Here is a 19,953-nt window from a genome sequence, read left to right as displayed (position 1 = left end):
ACAGGAGCGTACTGTGCAGGCGTCGGAGGTTGGACCGAAACGGAAGACAGAAGAGGCGGGGTTGCAGCTGAAGATGGAGGCATCACTGGAGTGAGCTCTCTGGCAGCCCCCATTGCTGCGGAGAACTCATTTGCATACCAGTTAAAACCGGTATTTCTAAGGAACGGCGCCGCGGAGACCACGTCTAAAGGTAAGAGACGAATAGCCTTTCTAAAGGTTATTCCGACATCTAAAGCACAAAAAAAAAAAAAAAGCGATTTAGTGGTAGAATCCCTTTAACATTTTAGGGCTCTTTTTATGTCTTAAGGATTTGATTATGGCAAGTACTGATGTGTCGTTCACAAAGAATTTGTGGTAGCAATTCAAGATTGACTCACTAGTTTCAGGTGCGAATTTGCTGCCAGTGAAATTTGACTTTTTTTTTTTTTCTGTAGCCCCCACCTTTCCTAAGCTATTAATGGCGGTGTCTGATTTTCTACGTCAGCTCTGTAATACAGCTGGGCGGTGTCAGGCAGGAACAGGAAAGTGGATGTAATTCAGATCTCCGTACTGAGGTGGACAGTGTCAGAGCTTAGGATTAGAGATGAGCGAACACTAAAATGTTCGAGGTTCGAAATTCGATTCGAACAGCCGCTCACTGTTCGAGTGTTCGAATGGGTTTCGAACCCCATTATAGTCTATGGGGAACATAAACTCGTTAAGGGGGAAACCCAAATTCGTGTCTGGAGGGTCACCAAGTCCACTATGACACCCCAGGAAATGATACCAACACCCTGGAATGACACTGGGACAGCAGGGGAAGCATGTCTGGGGGCATAAAAGTCACTTTATTTCATGGAAATCCCTGTCAGTTTGCGATTTTCGCAAGCTAACTTTTCCCCATAGAAATGCATTGGCCAGTGCTGATTGGCCAGAGTACGGAACTCGACCAATCAGCGCTGGCTCTGCTGGAGGAGGCGGAGTCTAAGATAGCTCCACACCAGTCTCCATTCAGGTCCGACCTTAGACTCCGCCTCCTCCGGCAGAGCCAGCGCTGATTGGCCGAAGGCTGGCCAATGCATTCCTATGCGAATGCAGACTTAGCAGTGCTGAGTCAGTTTTGCTCAACTACACATCTGATGCACACTCGGCACTGCTACATCAGATGTAGCAATCTGATGTAGCAGAGCCGAGGGTGCACTAGAACCCCTGTGCAAACTCAGTTCACGCTAATAGAATGCATTGGCCAGCGCTGATTGGCCAATGCATTCTATTAGCCCGATGAAGTAGAGCTGAATGTGTGTGCTAAGCACACACATTCAGCACTGCTTCATCAAGCCAATACAATGCATTAGCCAGTGCTGATTGGCCAGAGTACGGAATTCGGCCAATCAGCGCTGGCTCTGCCGGAGGAGGCGGAGTCTAAGGTCGGACCTGAATGGAGACTGGTGTGGAGCGATCTTAGACTCCGCCTCCTCCAGCAGAGCCAGCGCTGATTGGTCGAGTTCCGTACTCTGGCCAATCAGCGCTGGCCAATGCATTCTATTAGCCCGATGAAGTAGAGCTGAATGTGTGTGCTTAGCACACACATTCAGCTCTACTTCATCAGGCTAATAGAATACATTGGCCAATCAGCGCTGGCCAATGCATTCTATTAGCTTGATGAAGCAGAGTGTGCACAAGGGTTCAAGCGCACCCTCGGCTCTGATGTAGCAGAGCTGAGGGTGCACAAGGGTTCAAGTGCACCCTCGGCTCTCCTACATCAGAGCCGAGGGTGCGCTTGAACCCTTGTGCAGCCTCGGCTCTGCTACATCAGAGCCGAGGGTGCGCTTGAACCCTTGTGCACACTCTGCTTCATCAAGCTAATAGAATGCATTGGCCAGCACTGATTGGCCAGAGTACGGAATTCGGCCAATCAGCGCTGGCCAATGCATCCCTATGGGAAAAAGTTTATCTCACAAAAATCACAATTACACACCCGATAGAGCCCCAAAAAGTTATTTTTAATAACATTCCCCCCTAAATAAAGGTTATCCCTAGCTATCCCTGCCTGTACAGCTATCCCTGTCTCATAGTCACAAAGTTCACATTCTCATATGACCCGGATTTGAAATCCACTATTCGTCTAAAATGGAGGTCACCTGATTTCGGCAGCCAATGACTTTTTCCAATTTTTTTCAATGCCCCCAGTGTCGTAGTTCCTGTCCCACCTCCCCTGCGCTGTTATTGGTGCAAAAAAGGCGCCAGGGAAGGTGGGAGGGGAATCGAATTTTGGCGCACTTTACCACGTGGTGTTCGATTCGATTCGAACATGGCGAACACCCTGATATCCGATCGAACATGTGTTCGATAGAACACTGTTCGCTCATCTCTACTTAGGATCACTCCCACTGCCTGCTCCTGTCTGACACCAACCACTTGCCAGTGTACAGCTTTAGTGGCTTATCAGGCACCAAAACTAACAGCACTTATAGCTTAGGAATTGGGGGAGGGGGGGCTAGACTCACTGGTGAAACACCTATTAAATGATACAAAGAGCTGGACTTGGCTTAGGTGGTGAAAGATCATCTTTAAGTGTGGAATGAAACTGCAGGCACATTGAAAATATACAGACTCAATACTGAGGTTGCCCTTGGACCCCAGGGATGGTATAGCATTGATTTTACCATGTCATGTACCGATATAAAGGGCCTTCATAATGTCCCATCTCCATATCCTCCAGTACAATAACACCCTGTGCACACCCTCAGAACAAAACTATAAGGCAATGGTTTTTTCTCCGTTTTAAAACTTTTATTATGTAAAAGTCTCAAAGGGGTGTGGTGGATGGGTAAATGTGGGGAGAAGTGTTAGCCCTGACCCCTATACTGTCCCCTAGTGAAGTGCAGACATTGTCTCTTATATTTATCTCTTGCATAGGGTCTATAGGACTTCACAGAGACTGTTCTGTATGCATATCCGTTCTGATTCCAAATGCCCCCGCTGTAGTATGGAACCCGCACATCTCCTGCATATGTTGTGGGAGTGTCGGGATTTAGCCGATTACTAGAATCAGTTACGGTTCTTGCTTGGCCGGGTGTATTCTATTACACTTCTGCGCTCACCATTAGTTTGCCTCCTAGGTCATTTGGGGGAGGGTGTGGACCCGGAAAGCCTGGAATTTATAATGTTGTCTAGGGTATTATATCAGGCAAGAAAATTGATTGCTTACCATTGGTTGGACCCAAGCCCTCCTTCTCTGGTTGAATTGATATCTAGAGTTAATAATACTATTAGGCTGGAGAAGGGAGTATATATACAGAGAAAGGACCAAACTAAATTTGAAAAAATTTGGGGGGCATGGCTGGACACACTTGGTCTTCCCTCCCCGTCTCTGACTAGAAGTAGATCTCTCACTTCTACTTTATCTGTTTCCCTGATTCCTTGAGCGCTATTATTTGCTATGAATCAAAAGATGTTCGGGAGATTTATTGGGGGACCCTAATGGACTTCCCCCTTTATACGTCAGATTGTGTCTCCATATTTACTTTGAATTGTTGTGTTGCTGTTGTTTTGTCGATTGTTTGAATTTATATACAGAAAAAATTGTTAATAAAAATTATCTGATTTAAAAAAAAAAGTCTCTAAGGCCCAGTTCACATCTGCGTTCGGTTCATTCTGTTCCCCTCTCTGCATGAAAAATATGGAGTTATAGTATATGGAGTTCCACAGGTTTCGTAAGATGATCGCTTTTTTTATGCGGATTAGGTATCTGTTCGGGAGTCCTCAAGCTGAGCCCCCCAAACAGAAACCTATGCGCCGATGTGAAATGGACCTAAGAAGAAAGTGATTAGAAAGTCTTCAATAGAATTTTTAAATGCTCTATTCTATGATGTATTTCATCCATTGTAACAAGTGCGGTAAACACGCTATGCTACATAAACTGAAAAAGGCTGCAGCAGCTCCAATCTTGGCTTCAACCTTATGGACTGCATTTCACACATTACATACTAAATTCTGAAAGAAAATTTTGTAGTTGGTTATATGGGTTTTCCCACAAAGCAGGTTATTCCCTTCTTATCCATCACATGGGAGATAACCTACAGACTAGTGGGGGGTCTGACTTCTCAGAACCTCACTGATCAGAAGGACTTTTGTGTTGCACTCTCACATCCCTTGCTGTGTGGGCAAGCATTATCCTGCTGGAAGTCCTGCCATGAGCGGTAACACACTGTAAAATGGAAGTTAATGGGGATTTAGATAAAAAAAAAAAAACCTTTAACGCAATGTAAAAAAAAAATCTAATCAGATTTAAATGTATCACTAGTGTACCGAGCATACACCATGCAATTTCTATAAGGCTGTTCTAGCCATTATCAGGGCTCAGCAACTAAGTACACTTAGCAGAGCTGACAGAAGGGTCCAGTGATAATGAAGAGAATAGAGTGGTCCAGGAATAGGGACTGATGTCCCCAACCTGGCTACTAGATAGCAGAGGTGGTATGAAACCTAGGCTATAAATGCTGAGGAAGCATAATGAGTAGTAGCTGGCAAACAAACAATACAGATAAAGCAATGTCTTGTATAAAACACTTCCAATAGCTTAAAGGGAGTCTGTCAGCACCAAAAACATTATTAATCCAATCTCAGCACCTTATAGTGCTCAGATCAATGGTTAAGCTGTAACTCTTTCCTATTCCAGATACCAAGCACAGCCATGATACAGTGCATGGAGCTGTACTTAGTAAGTAGTCATGAGGCTACAGCAGTCAGTATCACAGTTCCACACAACCATTCTAACACATTTAGTTATCAGTGTGTGTCCAAATAAGATAAGATAATCCTTTAGTAGTTCCATAGTGGGGAAATTTCAGTATGTTACAGCAGGATAGTAATACAGATACAGGATAATACACAGTAATATATTATGGACGTAGACACACATATCCTGAGAAGAGAAGATATACTAGGGGTCCATAGCAGCTAAGGAAGAGAAGAAAGAAAGACGGAAGACTTCAGAATCATTTAGTTCTCTGTGCAGAGTGATCTTCGCTTGGTGTGATGTAGATTATACAGCCTGATCGCGTTTGGAAGGAAAGACTTGCGATAACGCTCCTTCCCACACTTGGGGTGAAGCAGTCGGTCACTTACAGTGCTGCCAAGTGCCGTCAAGGTCCCATACATGGGGTGGGATTTATTCTCCCGCATGGAGGTCACCACGGACAGTATCTTTCTGTCACCCACCACCTGTACTGGGTCCAAGGGGCTCCCCAGCACAGAGCTGGCCCTTCTGATCAGCCTTTCAAGTCTATTTCTGTCCCTGGTTGATATACTGCTCCCCCAGCAGGCCACACCGAAAACCGATCACCGAGTTGAAAAAGAGCCTAAGAAGTGGCCCCTGGACTCCAAAGACCCTCAGCCTCCTTCTATAGGCACAATTCACGTATGTAGAGGAGTTGAAGAGAGGTTAGCTATCATGTACAAGTTATACATGTCAGATAACTTAACAGAATAAGTGGCCATTTTGAAGGGATTGCCTCATAAACACATTCCCTCTTTTAAGCTGAAGTCAGACTGTGGAGCATTGTGAATCTGTCTTTAGAAACCCAGGGGATATTATAGCCAGCTGTATATGAATGCCTGAACATGAACAACTGGGTCCATCAGAACCAAAGCCAGCCTTTACAGTGACATTAGTGTGGTTAGTTTTGGCTATGGATATTGGTATACTGTCAGGTGGGTGGTCCTTACTGTAAATTTTCATTGCTGGGAAACATCACCTTGTACTATTATATACTGTGAAGGGAACAATCCACACTGGGCAGTACAGACCACACATCTTTCAGTACAATGACTTGTGATGTCACACGCCCCTGAGGTCACTGCTGAAGCTTTTGCTTGGTCTTCAACGATCACGTGGAGTGTGTTGATGCATTGACCAATCTCCACTCATGTGACTACTGAGGCCCAATTATAAGCTTCAGCCATGATCTTAGGGATGCATCACGTCACAAGAGACCTGAACAGGAACATTTGTTATTGTTTACTGTCCTCCCCTGGGCCCTGAAATCTGTGTAGTGATCTACTACAGATATGGCAGATGATCTTTAATGGCCACTATATCAGGACTGTAATTACTACTGATGGCTCGTTAGTTTGGGCACCGATATTCCTTCGCTGTCCGAAGAAATGCTCCGTTTCATTGCTGGAAGGCAAGGAACGCCCTCTCTGACAACACAATGCCATGGAAGAGGGGGCATTCCTTACTGCCCTGTTAAGACGCTGCTGGGTTGTAAGGCCCACCCTTCTGACAGTGGAGGGATATCTCCTGCACCCGGGCAGACATCGGGAAAGCTGACAGTGTGCTATATTCATTTTACGGTCAGCTTTCTAACGGCATATAATACCTTGGGTGCCGAAGGATGTGAAAGGTCCTCTTTAAACTGCACAAGGTTATCCAAAGTGTCTGTTGTGCACTTTTAGACTGTCTAGTCCAGGGGTGCTCACACTTTTTCAGCGTGTGAGCTACTTTTTAGCTGACCAAGGCAGAAGATCTACCAGGGCGGGGCTGGGGCGAGCCTGTGGGCGGGGGCGGGGTGGACATATGGGCGGGCTTGTGGGCGGGGCGGGTGTGTATGTGGGCGTGACCGGGTAAGTGGGTGGGGCCAGGCGGATCGTGACAGCAGGAGACAGCGGAGTTCTGTGGCTGCCCAGGGATCCCCGCTGTCTGCTTCATCACAGCGCAGGCTGAGAGTTATCTCTGGACACTGGCAGGCTGGGGCTGCGGCAGCCCTGCCTGCCAGTGTCCGGAGATGACTCTCAGCCTGCACTGTGAACAAACAGACATCAGGGATCCCTGCATCCCGCGATCGACCCATACGTCCTTTGCGATCTACCAGTAGATCGCGATCGACTTATTGGGCACCCCTGGTCTAGTCTAATGTTACTCCGTATATTGGTGCTCAGACTCTTACAGTCCAAAACGCGCTAGGTTCATATCTGTGCCTGGGTTTCTGTTCTTAAATAAGGTGAATCTAAGCATGTGCACCAGTTTTTTTTACGAAAATTACACCAGAATTCTGTATAAGAAAAAATGTCTTTGTGTTAGCCAGTGGATATGAAATGAAAGAAATTTTTTGAGGGAAGTCCTCAGTAGTTGATACCTTTTTTAATGGCTAACTTAAATTTTTTTTTAACGACATATCGAGCTTTCGAGACTATAGTAGTCTCTTCATCTGGATGGTATAACACAATTTCTGAAGTTAGGCATATATATACACAGAGAGATGGAGTGTTAAATGCAAAATAGATGGAAAACAACATGTAAATAAACAAGCTTGAGAATGACTTCCTATCCACCTGCACCACCAGGCCTCTGGCCTACTACCGTTTCATTGACGATATCCTGATCATTTGGACTGGGTCTGAACAACAGCTGAAAACGTTCCATGAACAATTCAACCAGTTCCATCCCACCATCAACCTGACGCTCAATCACTCTTTCTCTGAAATAAACTTCCTTGACACAGTCATCAAGATACAGGACAACAAAATTGAGACATCACTGTATCGGAAGCCGATTGACCGCCCTACCTACCTAAGATGGGATAGCTTTCATCCGAAACACATAAAGAATTCCATTGTCTACAGCCAGACTATCAGATACCATCGCATATGTTCAGACCCTGTGGACAGAGACAAGCACATTGGAGGCCTCAAAAACACATTCTTGAGGCAGGGTTACCATCCAAGAACAGTTGAAAACCAAATTAACAGGACCACGAGAATACCTAGATCGGCGTTATTAAAATACAATACCAAACAGGAAAACAATCGGGTGCCCCTGGTTGTCACATATAACCCACACCTGGAGATGCTGAGAGGAATCACACGCAAATTACATCCACTACTGCAAAAAGACAACCATCTAAAATCCATATTTCCAGATCCCCCTCTCCTGTGCTACAGACAGCCACCAAACCTCAGGAATATGATTATTAGCAGCTCACTGTCATCTCCAACTAACACAGGAACATTTCCATGGGGACAGAAGAGGTGTAAAACCTGCCCTCACGTACTGACCATGGATAAAATAAAGATCCCGAACTCTGATCGACACTACAAGATCCCAGGTAACTTCACCTGCAGCACACCTAATGTAGTGTATTTGATATTGTGTACTAAGTGTCCTGAGGGCCTGTATGTAGGTGAGACAGGACAGTCACTTAGGATGAGGATGAACTCACACAGACATACGATTAGAGAACAGAGAATGGACCTCCCGGTGCCAGAACACTTCTGTAATCAAAATCATAATATGACCCAGGATATGAAGATCCCGGTACTAAGAGGGAATTTTAGGAACAAAAAAGATCGCCGCATATGGGAGATTAAACTTATGATGACCTTCAACACTCTTCAAAAGGGGTTAAATCAGGCCCAAGGTTTTATGACCTTTTATAACCACTAGACACCATGTCACTGATCAAAGAAGCCATAAATCCAGAGAACTTTCCTGTGAACTGATATATATGTTTTTTTTAAACTGTTTATTTACATGTTCTATTTTCCATCTATTTTGTATCTAACACTCCATTCCTCTGTATATATATGCCTACCTTCAGAAATTGTGTTATACCATCCTGATGAAGAGACCTCTATAGAGTCTCGAAAGCTCGATGTGTCATCAAAATTTTTTTTAAGTTAGTCATTAAAAAAGGTATCAACTACTGAGGACTTCCACCAGAATTCTGTTTCATATTTCTTCATTTATCTGCTCCATTATTAGTAAATTCTGTATCCTTTAGCATCTGACAATAAGAATATATTATGGTAAAGACTTATAGAAATTGTCTATAATAAAATCTTTCTTTGTTGCCCATAGCATCTAATCCAAGTGCAGCTTTGATTTGTTACAGTGCACTAGTAAGATGAAAGCTGCGCTGTGATTGGTTGTTATGACAAACTTTTCTAACGACGGTTTTTCTTTTAGACGCTTTCATAAATCTGTAAGATGAATCTGGAAGAAGCGAAGTGCTTCACATATTGTAATCATAAGCCATCATTTCATGCCTGGATTGTAATGGCATCTCCGTTCCATATACAGTACTTTTCTGATTTACTTTTCTCATTTGCTTTTAGAACTTTGCAAGCTATATGGTTGCCATGGAAACTTAGTGACATATTTAAATATTATTTTCCCGAAAATGTGTTTTATTTCAGACACGTACAATTCTTTATACCTGACACAATTCCTTGTAAATAATGGGTTTCTTCTTATAGGCTTTTATGATATTGAAAAGATGTTTTTTTCTTACATTTTAGGAACTGCAGGAAGAAAGTATTTTGCCAAAAAAGAGACGCAGGCCTCCACCCCTCCGAAAACCTTTGCCAGTCAAAAGAAAAATTGCACGTAAGAATTAATTGATGGCGAAATAAAAAAAAAAAGTGCTGTGTAGAAAATACAGCATTGAGTTCTGATGTTGAGCATTGTTGACAACTTTTAGAATCGTATAAGATAATAAAAGGAGCAGTACTCATCATGTCAATCCCCCGCTGCTGCCTTTCCAACACTTCCCGGGTTCCCTGCCAATCTCTTTATCTGGTCTCCAGCGATGACATCCTGACATGGACATGGAACAGCTGCAGCCATGACAGGTCAACACAACTGGGCTCAAGTGTCCATGCTTTGACGTCATTGCTCAGGGCCAGGTACAGAGACTGGTGGGTGATATATCCAAATGGGAGCAGCCAGACCAGAATTTTTCATCTCTGGTGTCATATGAGTGTTCACATTCTTATAAGTGAAATGTGCATCTAAATCCTTAGATGAGAACACTACGTATTTGGTGGAAGAGTTAATGCAAGGGCTACATTATATTCACATTCTCACAAGGAATACATTCTGCCCCTACATCTTTCTATGAAAAGTAAAGCAATTGCTGTCCTTTTATATGTGCTGATTGCCTTTTGCTGTGCCTTTCTGCCCTAATCAAAACATACAGATCTATAATGGCAGAACATTAGAGTATGTATCGTTTTTAATAAGTACCTTTACAGTTCCCTGTGATTGGGCAGAGCGCTCATAAAGTGCTCTGTCTGGTGCCTCCTTAGATGAGATATATATGTTTCTAGGGTTCTGTGTCTGAAGATCTCTGGGGGAATTTAAAGGGGTGGGCCACTTTCAGACCAATATTGAGAGACAAATGTTATGGTTTGTACAATAAAAAGATATACAATTTTCCAATATACTTTCTGTATCAATTCCTCACAGTTTTCTAGATCTCGGCTTGCTGTCATTCATTCTGCTTAATACTAGTAGATTAAAGTCTGACCATGGTCATGTGATTTATGGTCCATGGTCATGTGATGAGCACACAGGTGCCGCTCGTTATAGTCACAGCACAGTAATCAGACATCTGCCTGGTAATCAGCTGTGCACCTGTGTGCTAGTCACATGACCATGGACCGTAAGTCACATGACCGTGGTCAGACTTTTGTCCCCTAGAGGAAACAGAATAAATGACAGCAAACAGAGATCTAGAAAACTTTGAGGAATTGATACAGAAAGTATATAGGAAAATTGTATATCTTTTTATTGTACAAACAATAACATTTGTTTCTCAATATTGGTCTGAAAGTGGCTAACCCCTTTAAAGACTTTCCTATGCTAGACATTTTATACACACCAATAAATGTCTGATAGCTGTATGTTATACCTCAGGGGTGCACAACTACCTCCAGAACTGGAGTCATGAGAACAAATCAAAGCCACCTCTCTGTTTGCTTTTCATGTGGATTTTGTGACTTGGAGTAGAATGGTGGTAGGGTTTTAACCCCTTCTAGAGATATTGGTCCTGATACCATAATAGACTGACCCCATTGCAACAAGCCAGTTTGTGAAATGTCTACCCTTCTAGATATTCCACGATCAATTGTGAGTGATATTGAAAACTGGAAGTGTTTGGGAAACTCAGCAACTCCGCTACAAAGTGGCAGACTACATAGTTACACTTAGTTATGTCATGTGCTGAGGCACACAGTACATTAATGCTCTGCTGACTTCACATAACATCACCACAAATATGGTTGGGTGATTCTGATGCCCTGACTTCATCACAATGAACAAGACAAAGCTGTCATAAAACCATCTGTAGGCGTAATGTGTTGGAGTCCCAATACTTTTGTCCATGTAGTGTAGGTACAGGACCCAGAGGTGGGAGCAGATAAAAACAAAAGTGGAATTAATCAGACATTTGTTGCATACTTCACTCTGTGGATATGCCATACATTTTTTAGTTTGGAATACCCATAGAATTGGAAACATTCACAGTTTTCATGCTTGATTTGACTTACGGCTATTTTTCTTGCGTTTTAGATATGACCGAGGAGGAACAGTTGGCTCTGGCAGTAAAGATGAGTCAGCAGATGCAGACAAAACACGAGGAATACACCCAAGAAGAAGAGGATGAGCTGATTAAAAAAGCCATTGAAGAAAGCCTTCATGTGAATATACACACTTACCTTAAAGGGAACCTGTAAGGGCAATTTAGAGTTCCAGGTTGTCCTGTTGTAAAGCCATACATGCCTGCTCTAAAAACACACTTTATGCTCTGTACTCCCCATGCTGACATAGTTTTTCATTGAAGTCAGGAGTACAACCTCAGGGCTTGCACAATGAAACCAGGGTGTATGTCCATGGCGTCACTGAAGAACTGTGCAGGCGCCAAGAGAACCAGAAATGAGTCCAGTGAGACCCATCAGACTCATCTCTATGTAAGCTTAAGGTTTGTTTTTTATGTAATTCAGGCATGATGGTTTTAAGACAGGGTGATCTGTGACATTAAACCCCCTGATCTTTAAGGACCTTCGGGTGGTTTAGTGTCCCAAATTGACCTGACAGTTTCTCTGTAAACATCCTACTAATATTATAAGTGTGAAAGTTTGTGTGTTTGGATGTTTGTGAGTTTGGATGTTTGTTCCTCAATCACGCTAAAACGCCTGGACGGATTTTCGTGCAATTTTCCACAAACATAGTTTTCCCTTAGGATTGAGTCACAGGCTACTTTTGGTGCCACTAAACAACATGGCTTCCTAGCAGGAGACTCACAAAAGCAGGACTCCTAGCCCCAGCTATAGACTCACACACACTGCCTGGCATTTCCTGCCTCAACCTGCCTGCACACTCCTTACTGTCACCTCAGGAGTGGCCCTCACTCTACTCACTCACATTTACATATAGCTTTCCACTATATAACAGATCACATTGTCTGTATCACTACATACACAATACAACACATCACATTGTCTGTATCACGACATACACAATACAACACATCACATTGTCTGTATCACGACATACACAATATAACACATCACATCACATTTGCTAGCCCACCAAACTTTTTAAAGCACTTTTACAGTTTCACACGTCTGTGTCCGCCCAATTCTCAAATCACCGCAGACGAAGTCGCGGGTAAAAGCTAGTGTTTAATATTTATTTACTGCCATTTCCATTTGGGAAATGTCATTGTTATATTTTATGTTTTTCTAGACTATTCTGCTTATAGGCTTATGACATTCTATAAGGTGTACATTAGTTGTCCAGTTATTCACATCTTCAGTTGTTAATGCGACTCCTCAGTGACAGGAAGTAGGGTGGTCAATATGTCTGACGTGTGTCACAGATTTTGGTAAAAACATGCAATTTTCAAACATTTCGTTCAACCTGTAATTTAGTTGCAATGACTACAGGATCCATCACCAGTCTTCAGATATTGTAGCTGAGGTGAATTCCCAAGCATCATTTCTTTCCTTGCTCTTTCCCCAGTAAAAGAGTTTTCACATTTTCCCAGTCTTTAGCTTTAACAACAAGGTGTTTGGCTTCTACACTAGACTTTACTTATAGTTGAGTCTGTTGGATTCCACCAAGGTGTTTGACGTTTTCTCAGGAAAATTAGTGCTGCATCAAAAACGATGGACTGTGCAACCTTATTTAGTTACTGTTTCTGTAATTCCATTATATGCGTAAACAGAAGAACAGTCTTAGGCTAGGTTCACATCTGCGCTTGGGTTTCTGTTCTTCGGGGCCGCTTGGGACCCCATAAACTAGGTCCAGGGGAATTTCCACCGGAAAAATGCATTCCCCATTCCCATTTTTCAAACGGAATAGGGAACGGGATCACTGAGTGCAGATGAGAACTTACTCTTACTCAGAGGTGGATTCAGCTATATCCAGTCTGAATAAGGTAGTGAGAAATACTGCTGCTATCACACCGAAAAATGAAGGGGCGTGTAGCGGCCAGAGGAGGCGGGATAATGGATATGATGGTGCTGTGCTCCGTGCATATAAGAATAAAGTCTGTATTTCAAAAACAGCGTTGGCTAAAAGCTGAGGAAAGATAGGGATATAATAGCCTTTCTAATGGCAATTGCAACATGTCGTTAAGCAAATTTGCGTAAATATAATGATATAGAATCCCTTTGAAGATGGAGACGCCCACCCTACAAGAGCAGAGACCAAGAGCTAATGCCTATGATCAGAGTCCACACTGATTGCCACCCCCTCCCCGGGCCATTCCATGCTGTCCCTATATTTTTAATGTTGCAGGATGACTCCCTGACTCACTGTTCCTGTAGCATCCTGGAGGTTATAGTTATGGCCTATGACTAGTCTTAATAGTAATGGAGCGAATCTCCCGTAGACTGAAATTCAGTTGTATTGCTCATATGGGACTTGCAATAAATAAAAAAAGAAAATAAATATATGTTTTATAAATAAATAAATATATGTTGAAATCATCCCCCTTTCCATAGATTTAAAATAGAGAGGTAAATAAACAAATTATATGTCCCCATGTCCGAAAATACCCGGTCTACAGAAGTTAAAAAATGTAAAAGCGCCAAATTCCGTATTTTCACGATTTCACTTCCCATAAAATTTTGAATAAAAAGCAATCAAAACATTAGGCATTCCAGAAAATATCATAACTCAGGCTAGGTTCACATCTGCGTTTGGATTTCTGTTCAGAGGGTTCTTTTGGGACCCCCCAAACGGAAACCTAATCCGCATAAATACCATAAGTGGTTACCTTAGGAAACCTGCACAACCCATAGACTATAATGGGGTCCGTGTGGTTTCTGCTCAGTTTCCAACCAAAGAGGGGGAAGGGAATGGAATTCCCTAACGGAATACAAGCGCTGGTGTGAACCCAGCGTAAAAATTACATCTGGCCCCACAAAAAAAATGCTTTCTATATGTTCCTGGTACATGGAAATATAAAAAAAAGTTACTTGGTAACTCCAAGAACTTTTTTTTAAAGAGGCTAAAACGGTATCCCTGGAATAATACCGACCGATAGAATACAGATGACATGTGATTTTGGCTGCACGGTGAACGCTGAAAAAAGAAAGCTGTAAGAAAGTCGCACGGATGCAGTTTTCCTACAGTTGCACTCTATTTTGAATTTTATTTCCGCTACCAAATACATCATAGACAATTTTAAATGGTACCATATACAAAGTACAATGTATCCTGCAAACATTAAGCCCTCATGTGGCTCTATAAACTGAAAAATAACAGAGTTATGGAGTTTGGAAGATGGGGAGTTTCAAAATGAGAATGAGAGCGGGAAGGGGTTAATTTACCTTTCATGTATTTATTGTTCAGTGGAAGGATTGAAACAATATAAAAATGTCTAACCTATGGTCTGTCTGTCTTTTCAGAGCTGCCAAGCTACCGAGATTCCTATTAGTGGCACAAAAGATGAAATAAGAAATGTAACACATCTGAGTAAAGAAATGTTGCGTGTGAGTGACGATGAAGAAGAACCGAGTTTATCTATGAATTCTAGACTTTCAGATGAAGGCTCAACAAAAACTCCATTTGTTCTCTTGCAGCGATTAAGTCAAGACATTGTGGAAAGCTCTAGTATTATTTTGTCTCCAAACTGCAAGGATCCTATTTCATGCATAGAAAACGGTCTACAATCTCCGTTGTCTCCACCTACCAGCAGTGACTTTGTAAAAATGTCCCCAGCTAAACAATTTCCTTTAAGCCCTGTTTTTCCGAAAAAGTCCACATGTTCACGCAGACTCATTCCCTGCAGACTATTTCAGGAAAGAAACTTAAGTGATGACGGGCCGGGAGATGATCTAGATGACCAATTGACGCACTGTTCAGAGAGTCCTCAGATAGATTCTACTCTGATACCTATATTATGTTCCCAAGGAGAAATTTCACATCAAAATGACGGAAGGAACGCAGAGAACCTTTGGGCTGGCAAAGCCAAGAAAATGGACTGTAAGGACGTTCCTTCTGTAGATGGCACTGAAACCTCAATGTGTGGGTCAGATAAGCGAATGGAAAGTGGGAGTACCATTAACTACTATTGGGGTGTTCCTTTCTGTCCAAAGGGTGTGAATCCGAGTGAATACACCAAAGTCATACTTTGCCAGCTTGAAGTCTATCAGAAGAGCTTGAAAAGTGCTCAGAGACAGCTTTTACATAAAAAGCATTATGGACAACCAATCCATCCTGAAGCTTCAAGTCAAGAAAATGACAAGGAGGGCAAAAGCCAAGAAGATGACACAGCTGAAAAGGACACACAAAAACTGGAAGAAAGTGAAAAAGAGGATGATGATAATTCTGATAGTCAAGAGACAGAGCATATATCAAGCAAGAGGCAGAAGACAGCTCAGAGTCCACCACAGACCACCCCGGACAATGGTCATTGCTCTTCATTTCAGGGTGATAAAGATAACTCAAAGGTAAGATGCCTGATATTGTAAATGATATTGTAATATTTATATGTAATTATTAACCCTTTTCTGACATCAACATTTGTATGGCAGGCTGCCATACAAATGCCAATATTTTACAATTAATCTCAATGCATTGCATTAGTGATCACACCCCGGGGGGGGGGTCTAATAAATGCAAGATAAAAATAAATAATAAAGAAAAATAAAAAATATTATAAAGTCAAATCACCCCACTTTCCATAGAACACATATAAAAGTACTTAAATACTGTGATACGCATACACATTAAGTATCCATGTGTCTGAAAATGCCCAGTCTACAAGCCTATACCAAACCAAATATTTATCCTGTACCATAAACGTCATAGCTGGAGAAACGAATCGAAAGTTGCGAACCACTTATTTCACGGTTTTGCCTCTGCTAAAAATTTGGATAAAAAGCGATCAAAGCAATAAACATGGTTAATGAACCTCTTCATCAGGGTGACTGCATATCTTAAGCTGCTATCTGTATGATCAATGAGCACCACTTAAAATACATATAAATAACACCGTAAACTGTGGTTTAAAGGGTTTTATGGTTTAAAAATATTGATAACCTTTCTTAAGGATAGGGTATCAATACCAGATAAGTGGGAGTCTAACACCAAGCACCCCCATTGATCAACTGTTTTCTGCAGCTGATACACATAGAATGGAGCAGGAAGCAGTTAGCGCTGTTCTCTGTGTAGTGGCCACACCAGGCACTGCAGTCTAACTTGCATTCTCATCTATAGGACTGAAGCTGCAGTGACTCTACCACCACTATTCAGAGAACAGCACTGTCTGCTGCTTGTTCCATTCTCTGTGTATCAGCTGCTGAGAACAGCTAGTCAGATGGGATGTCAGGTGACAGACCTCTACCAATCTGATATTAATTACCTGCTTTTAGGAAAGGTAATCAATATTTTTAAACTGGAAAATCCTTTTAAATCACATATTTCGCTCTGTCACCTATTGAATACAAGTACTGGTGAATCTAGAATATGGACCTTATTTCCATATTATAGGTGGAATTTTTGTTGCTGACCTCAATCTCAAAAAGTAGCAGGGCCGAACAGTATTTACATGTAATTGCACCACTGGTTTGAGCGTATATTTTTTCACTTGATTATAGTATGCTTTCTTGACTTTCTTTATATTGTCACTTGCTTCTTGTTGATATGTTAAAGAGGACCTTTCATGTCCTCGGGCACATGCTGTTTTATATACCGCTAGAAAGCTGACACTGCGCTGAATTCAGCGCACTGTCGACTTTCCTATTATGTGCCCGGTGCAAGAGATATTGGTGCCGTTACCGATCTTTGCTCCCTGTTAGATGGGCGTTCCTGATAGTCTAGCTGGGCTCTGAGGAACACACACTCCTGACAGTACTCGACCATAGCCCTGTACTGTCAGAGGGTGTGTTCCTTACCATCCAGCCATGACGCTAAGCCCCCAGTATTAATCTATGGATGAGTACAGTCAAGGGGGAGTTACTCCCAGTTTAGCGTCATCGTTACAAAAGACCAATTCCAACTTCTTGTTTTTTTTTTAATGCGTAACTAATCTATTTTTTCATAAAAAGCAAGATAACAAACTTTATAATATACTTTAATAAATACATGGTCTGCTTCTTCACTTATTTGCCTCCTTCCATATTGTACCATAAGTCTATGGAGAGGGGAGGAAGAGGAAGCTTCCTCAAAACGGAGAGATATCCGCATCATTTTTTTCACAACACTGCTGAGTTATCAGGATCTACTATCCAGCTTTCTCATGACAGAAATTAGTTTTCGGCTCCCCTCATTTCCTCTCCTTAGAGGTTATTGTATAGGTATAGCTTTATACGGAAACTGAGACGGTCTTCCACCTCTGATCTTAAATTCCATACGATTCTTCGGGAAGGTTGTCAGTCACTATGTAGTACTGCCTACATGACTCTTAAAACGTCTTAAAAAGTCTTAATCGACAATCGGTGGCCTTAGTTGTCACAGGAAAGGAACTCTTATAAATTACCGGTTCCTTCCCTTAGACCTCCTCTATGGCCACATGCGCCGAGCACTTCCACCAGCACAAGCCGCAGTGTGCACTGTATCAGACAGTGATGGGGGACACCAGAGTGCCGGGAATAGGTTTGGCTTTTTTTTTTTTTTTTTTTTTTTTTTTAATTTTCACCCTTCCCTGGCTTCCTGCCTGAGTACTGTAATTTCTAAACAACCTCTTTAATAAGTTTTTTTTTTTTTCAATCTTGTATCTAAAATAATTTTGCTTGTGTGAATTGACCCTACATAAGCAGAAGGTGGCAGTGTTGTACTGTTGCAAGGTTTCCCAAAGGAGGTTTGTGAGTCTTACTTACATTAATGTTTGTAGGTATTACCTGCTTATGGTAACAGTTAGTTGGGAACCTATAGAATACATTTCTCATGTTACCATTTGTCCTATTACAAGTCCCCTTATTCCATCAGCAGAATGCTGGTTACCATGTACAGCAGCCTGTATTCTGTCCGATTCAGCGAGAGGGCTGATCTGTTAGGCCCCGTTCCCACTGACTAACACGCCGCTCATTCTGACACGTAAACACGTGTCAGAGTGAGCACTTCAAAACAGAATCAAATTGACTTCAATGGGTGCCGTCTTACGTGCACTACACATTGAAATCAATGTGGTTAAAAAGCCTCCCATTGATTTCAGTGTGTAGCGCACGTAAGATGGAACCATTTGAAGTCTATGGGATTCTGCTTTAAAGTGCTCACTCTGACACGTGTTTACGTGTCAGAATGAGCGGCGCGTTACTCCGTGGGAACGGGGCCTTAAGGTTATTATGGAATTACTTTCTATGTATTTTTTTAAATATTTCTGTGTATTCTGGAGAAAGTATCCAGTGTTGCCTGGGCATAAAATATGAATGGAAAAATTTCACCAAAGTCAGAAAGAACACTTGCCAACCCTCTTAAAGAGTTCTAACTGGGAACTTTAATATGTACCCAAAAAGCATAAGATGAAATGGAGAATGATTTATCTAAAATGGTGGAAAGTAATTCAGCTGTCCCTGGTCCTTTTGGAAATGAAAGTACTAATCTTATTGGTTGGGTATAGACAACTGATCCACTGTACCTCATCATGTAGGATTATATAGTAAAGTGTACGACCTGCTACTGGCAGATAAAAATGGGAAAAAAAATAATGGTCTGAGACAACTCTAAGGCTCACGTTGCTTAAAAGGAGGTTTTTTTGTTTTTTTTGGGGGGGTTTTAAGCTAGAGTCAATTGTGACTTCAGAAATATAAAAGAAGCACTTAAAGGGATCCTATCATTAAAACAAAATTTTTTCTTGATAACACGTAGGAATAGCCTTAAGAAAGGCTATACTTCTCCTACCTTCTCCTACCGCCGCCGTTCGGTAGAAATCCTGGTTTTCTTCGGTATGCAAATGAGTTCTCTCGCAGCACTGGGGGCGTTCTCCAGCGCTCAAACAGCACTGGGGGCGTTCCCAATGCTGCGAGAGAACTCTCCAGCGCCGCCTCCATCTTCTTCTGAAACGGCCTCATCCTGCGTCTTCTTCCGGTGCTGGCTTCAAACTTCTAGGCATGCGCAGTCGGCTCTGCTGTCGGGTCTAGGGCAGAGCCGTCTGCGCATGCCCGCCTGCTGTAAACGCCTATTTTCTTGTGACCGCTTACACCAGTAAGTTGGGGTAAGCGGCCACAAGAAAATGGCCACGCGCATGTCACCTCTGCCCGAGGCCCAATGGCAGAGCCGACTGCACATGCATAGAAGTTTGAAGCCAGCACTGAAAGAAGACACGGAGAGAGGCCGTTCCAGAGGAAGATGGAGGCGGCGCTGGAGAGTTCTCTCGCAGCATTGGGGAGGCCCCCAGTGCTGCGAGAGAACTCATTTATATACCGAAGAAAACTGGGATTTCTACTGAATGGCGGCACGGAGAAGACATCTAAAGGTAGGAGAAAAATTGCCTTTACTTAAGGCTATTCCTACGTGTTAGTGAGAAAAAATAGCAATTTAATGATAGAATCCCTTTAAGTCCCTTGCACACAACCCGGATAGCACACTGATCCATTCATTTTTGTGGGTCCATGCACATGTAATCCGCCTTTATACTTTTCCTTCTGCCAAATCCACTGCTGGCTTTGGCTCAAAAAACACAGAACAATCTGCAACAAAAAAACCCCCACTGCTTTCTCAGTGCATATCACAATAAA

At 42.4% G+C, this 19,953-nt stretch overlaps 1 protein-coding gene across 4 annotated transcripts in view; it reads left to right on the top strand.

Moving 5' to 3' along the window:
* Positions 1 to 19,953, top strand: part of UIMC1 (ubiquitin interaction motif containing 1) — a 92,016-nt gene that overhangs the window by 21,829 nt on the left and 50,234 nt on the right. For all 4 annotated transcript variants that reach the window (XR_012716120.1, XM_075274670.1, XM_075274671.1 and 1 more), the window contains exons 3-5: positions 9,283 to 9,370; positions 11,336 to 11,463; positions 14,683 to 15,726. Coding sequence is in view for 3 of the 4 variants with exons in the window: in XM_075274670.1 (XP_075130771.1) it covers positions 9,283 to 9,370; positions 11,336 to 11,463; positions 14,683 to 15,726 (1,260 nt within the window). In the remaining variant the exon portion in view is untranslated. The remainder of the gene's footprint in view (positions 1 to 9,282; positions 9,371 to 11,335; positions 11,464 to 14,682; positions 15,727 to 19,953) is intronic.

This window comes from Leptodactylus fuscus, chromosome 5 (genome assembly GCF_031893055.1).
Source record: "Leptodactylus fuscus isolate aLepFus1 chromosome 5, aLepFus1.hap2, whole genome shotgun sequence".
In the NCBI taxonomy this organism is placed as follows: domain Eukaryota; kingdom Metazoa; phylum Chordata; class Amphibia; order Anura; family Leptodactylidae; genus Leptodactylus; species Leptodactylus fuscus.
This window is presented reverse-complemented; position numbering and strand designations above follow the sequence as displayed.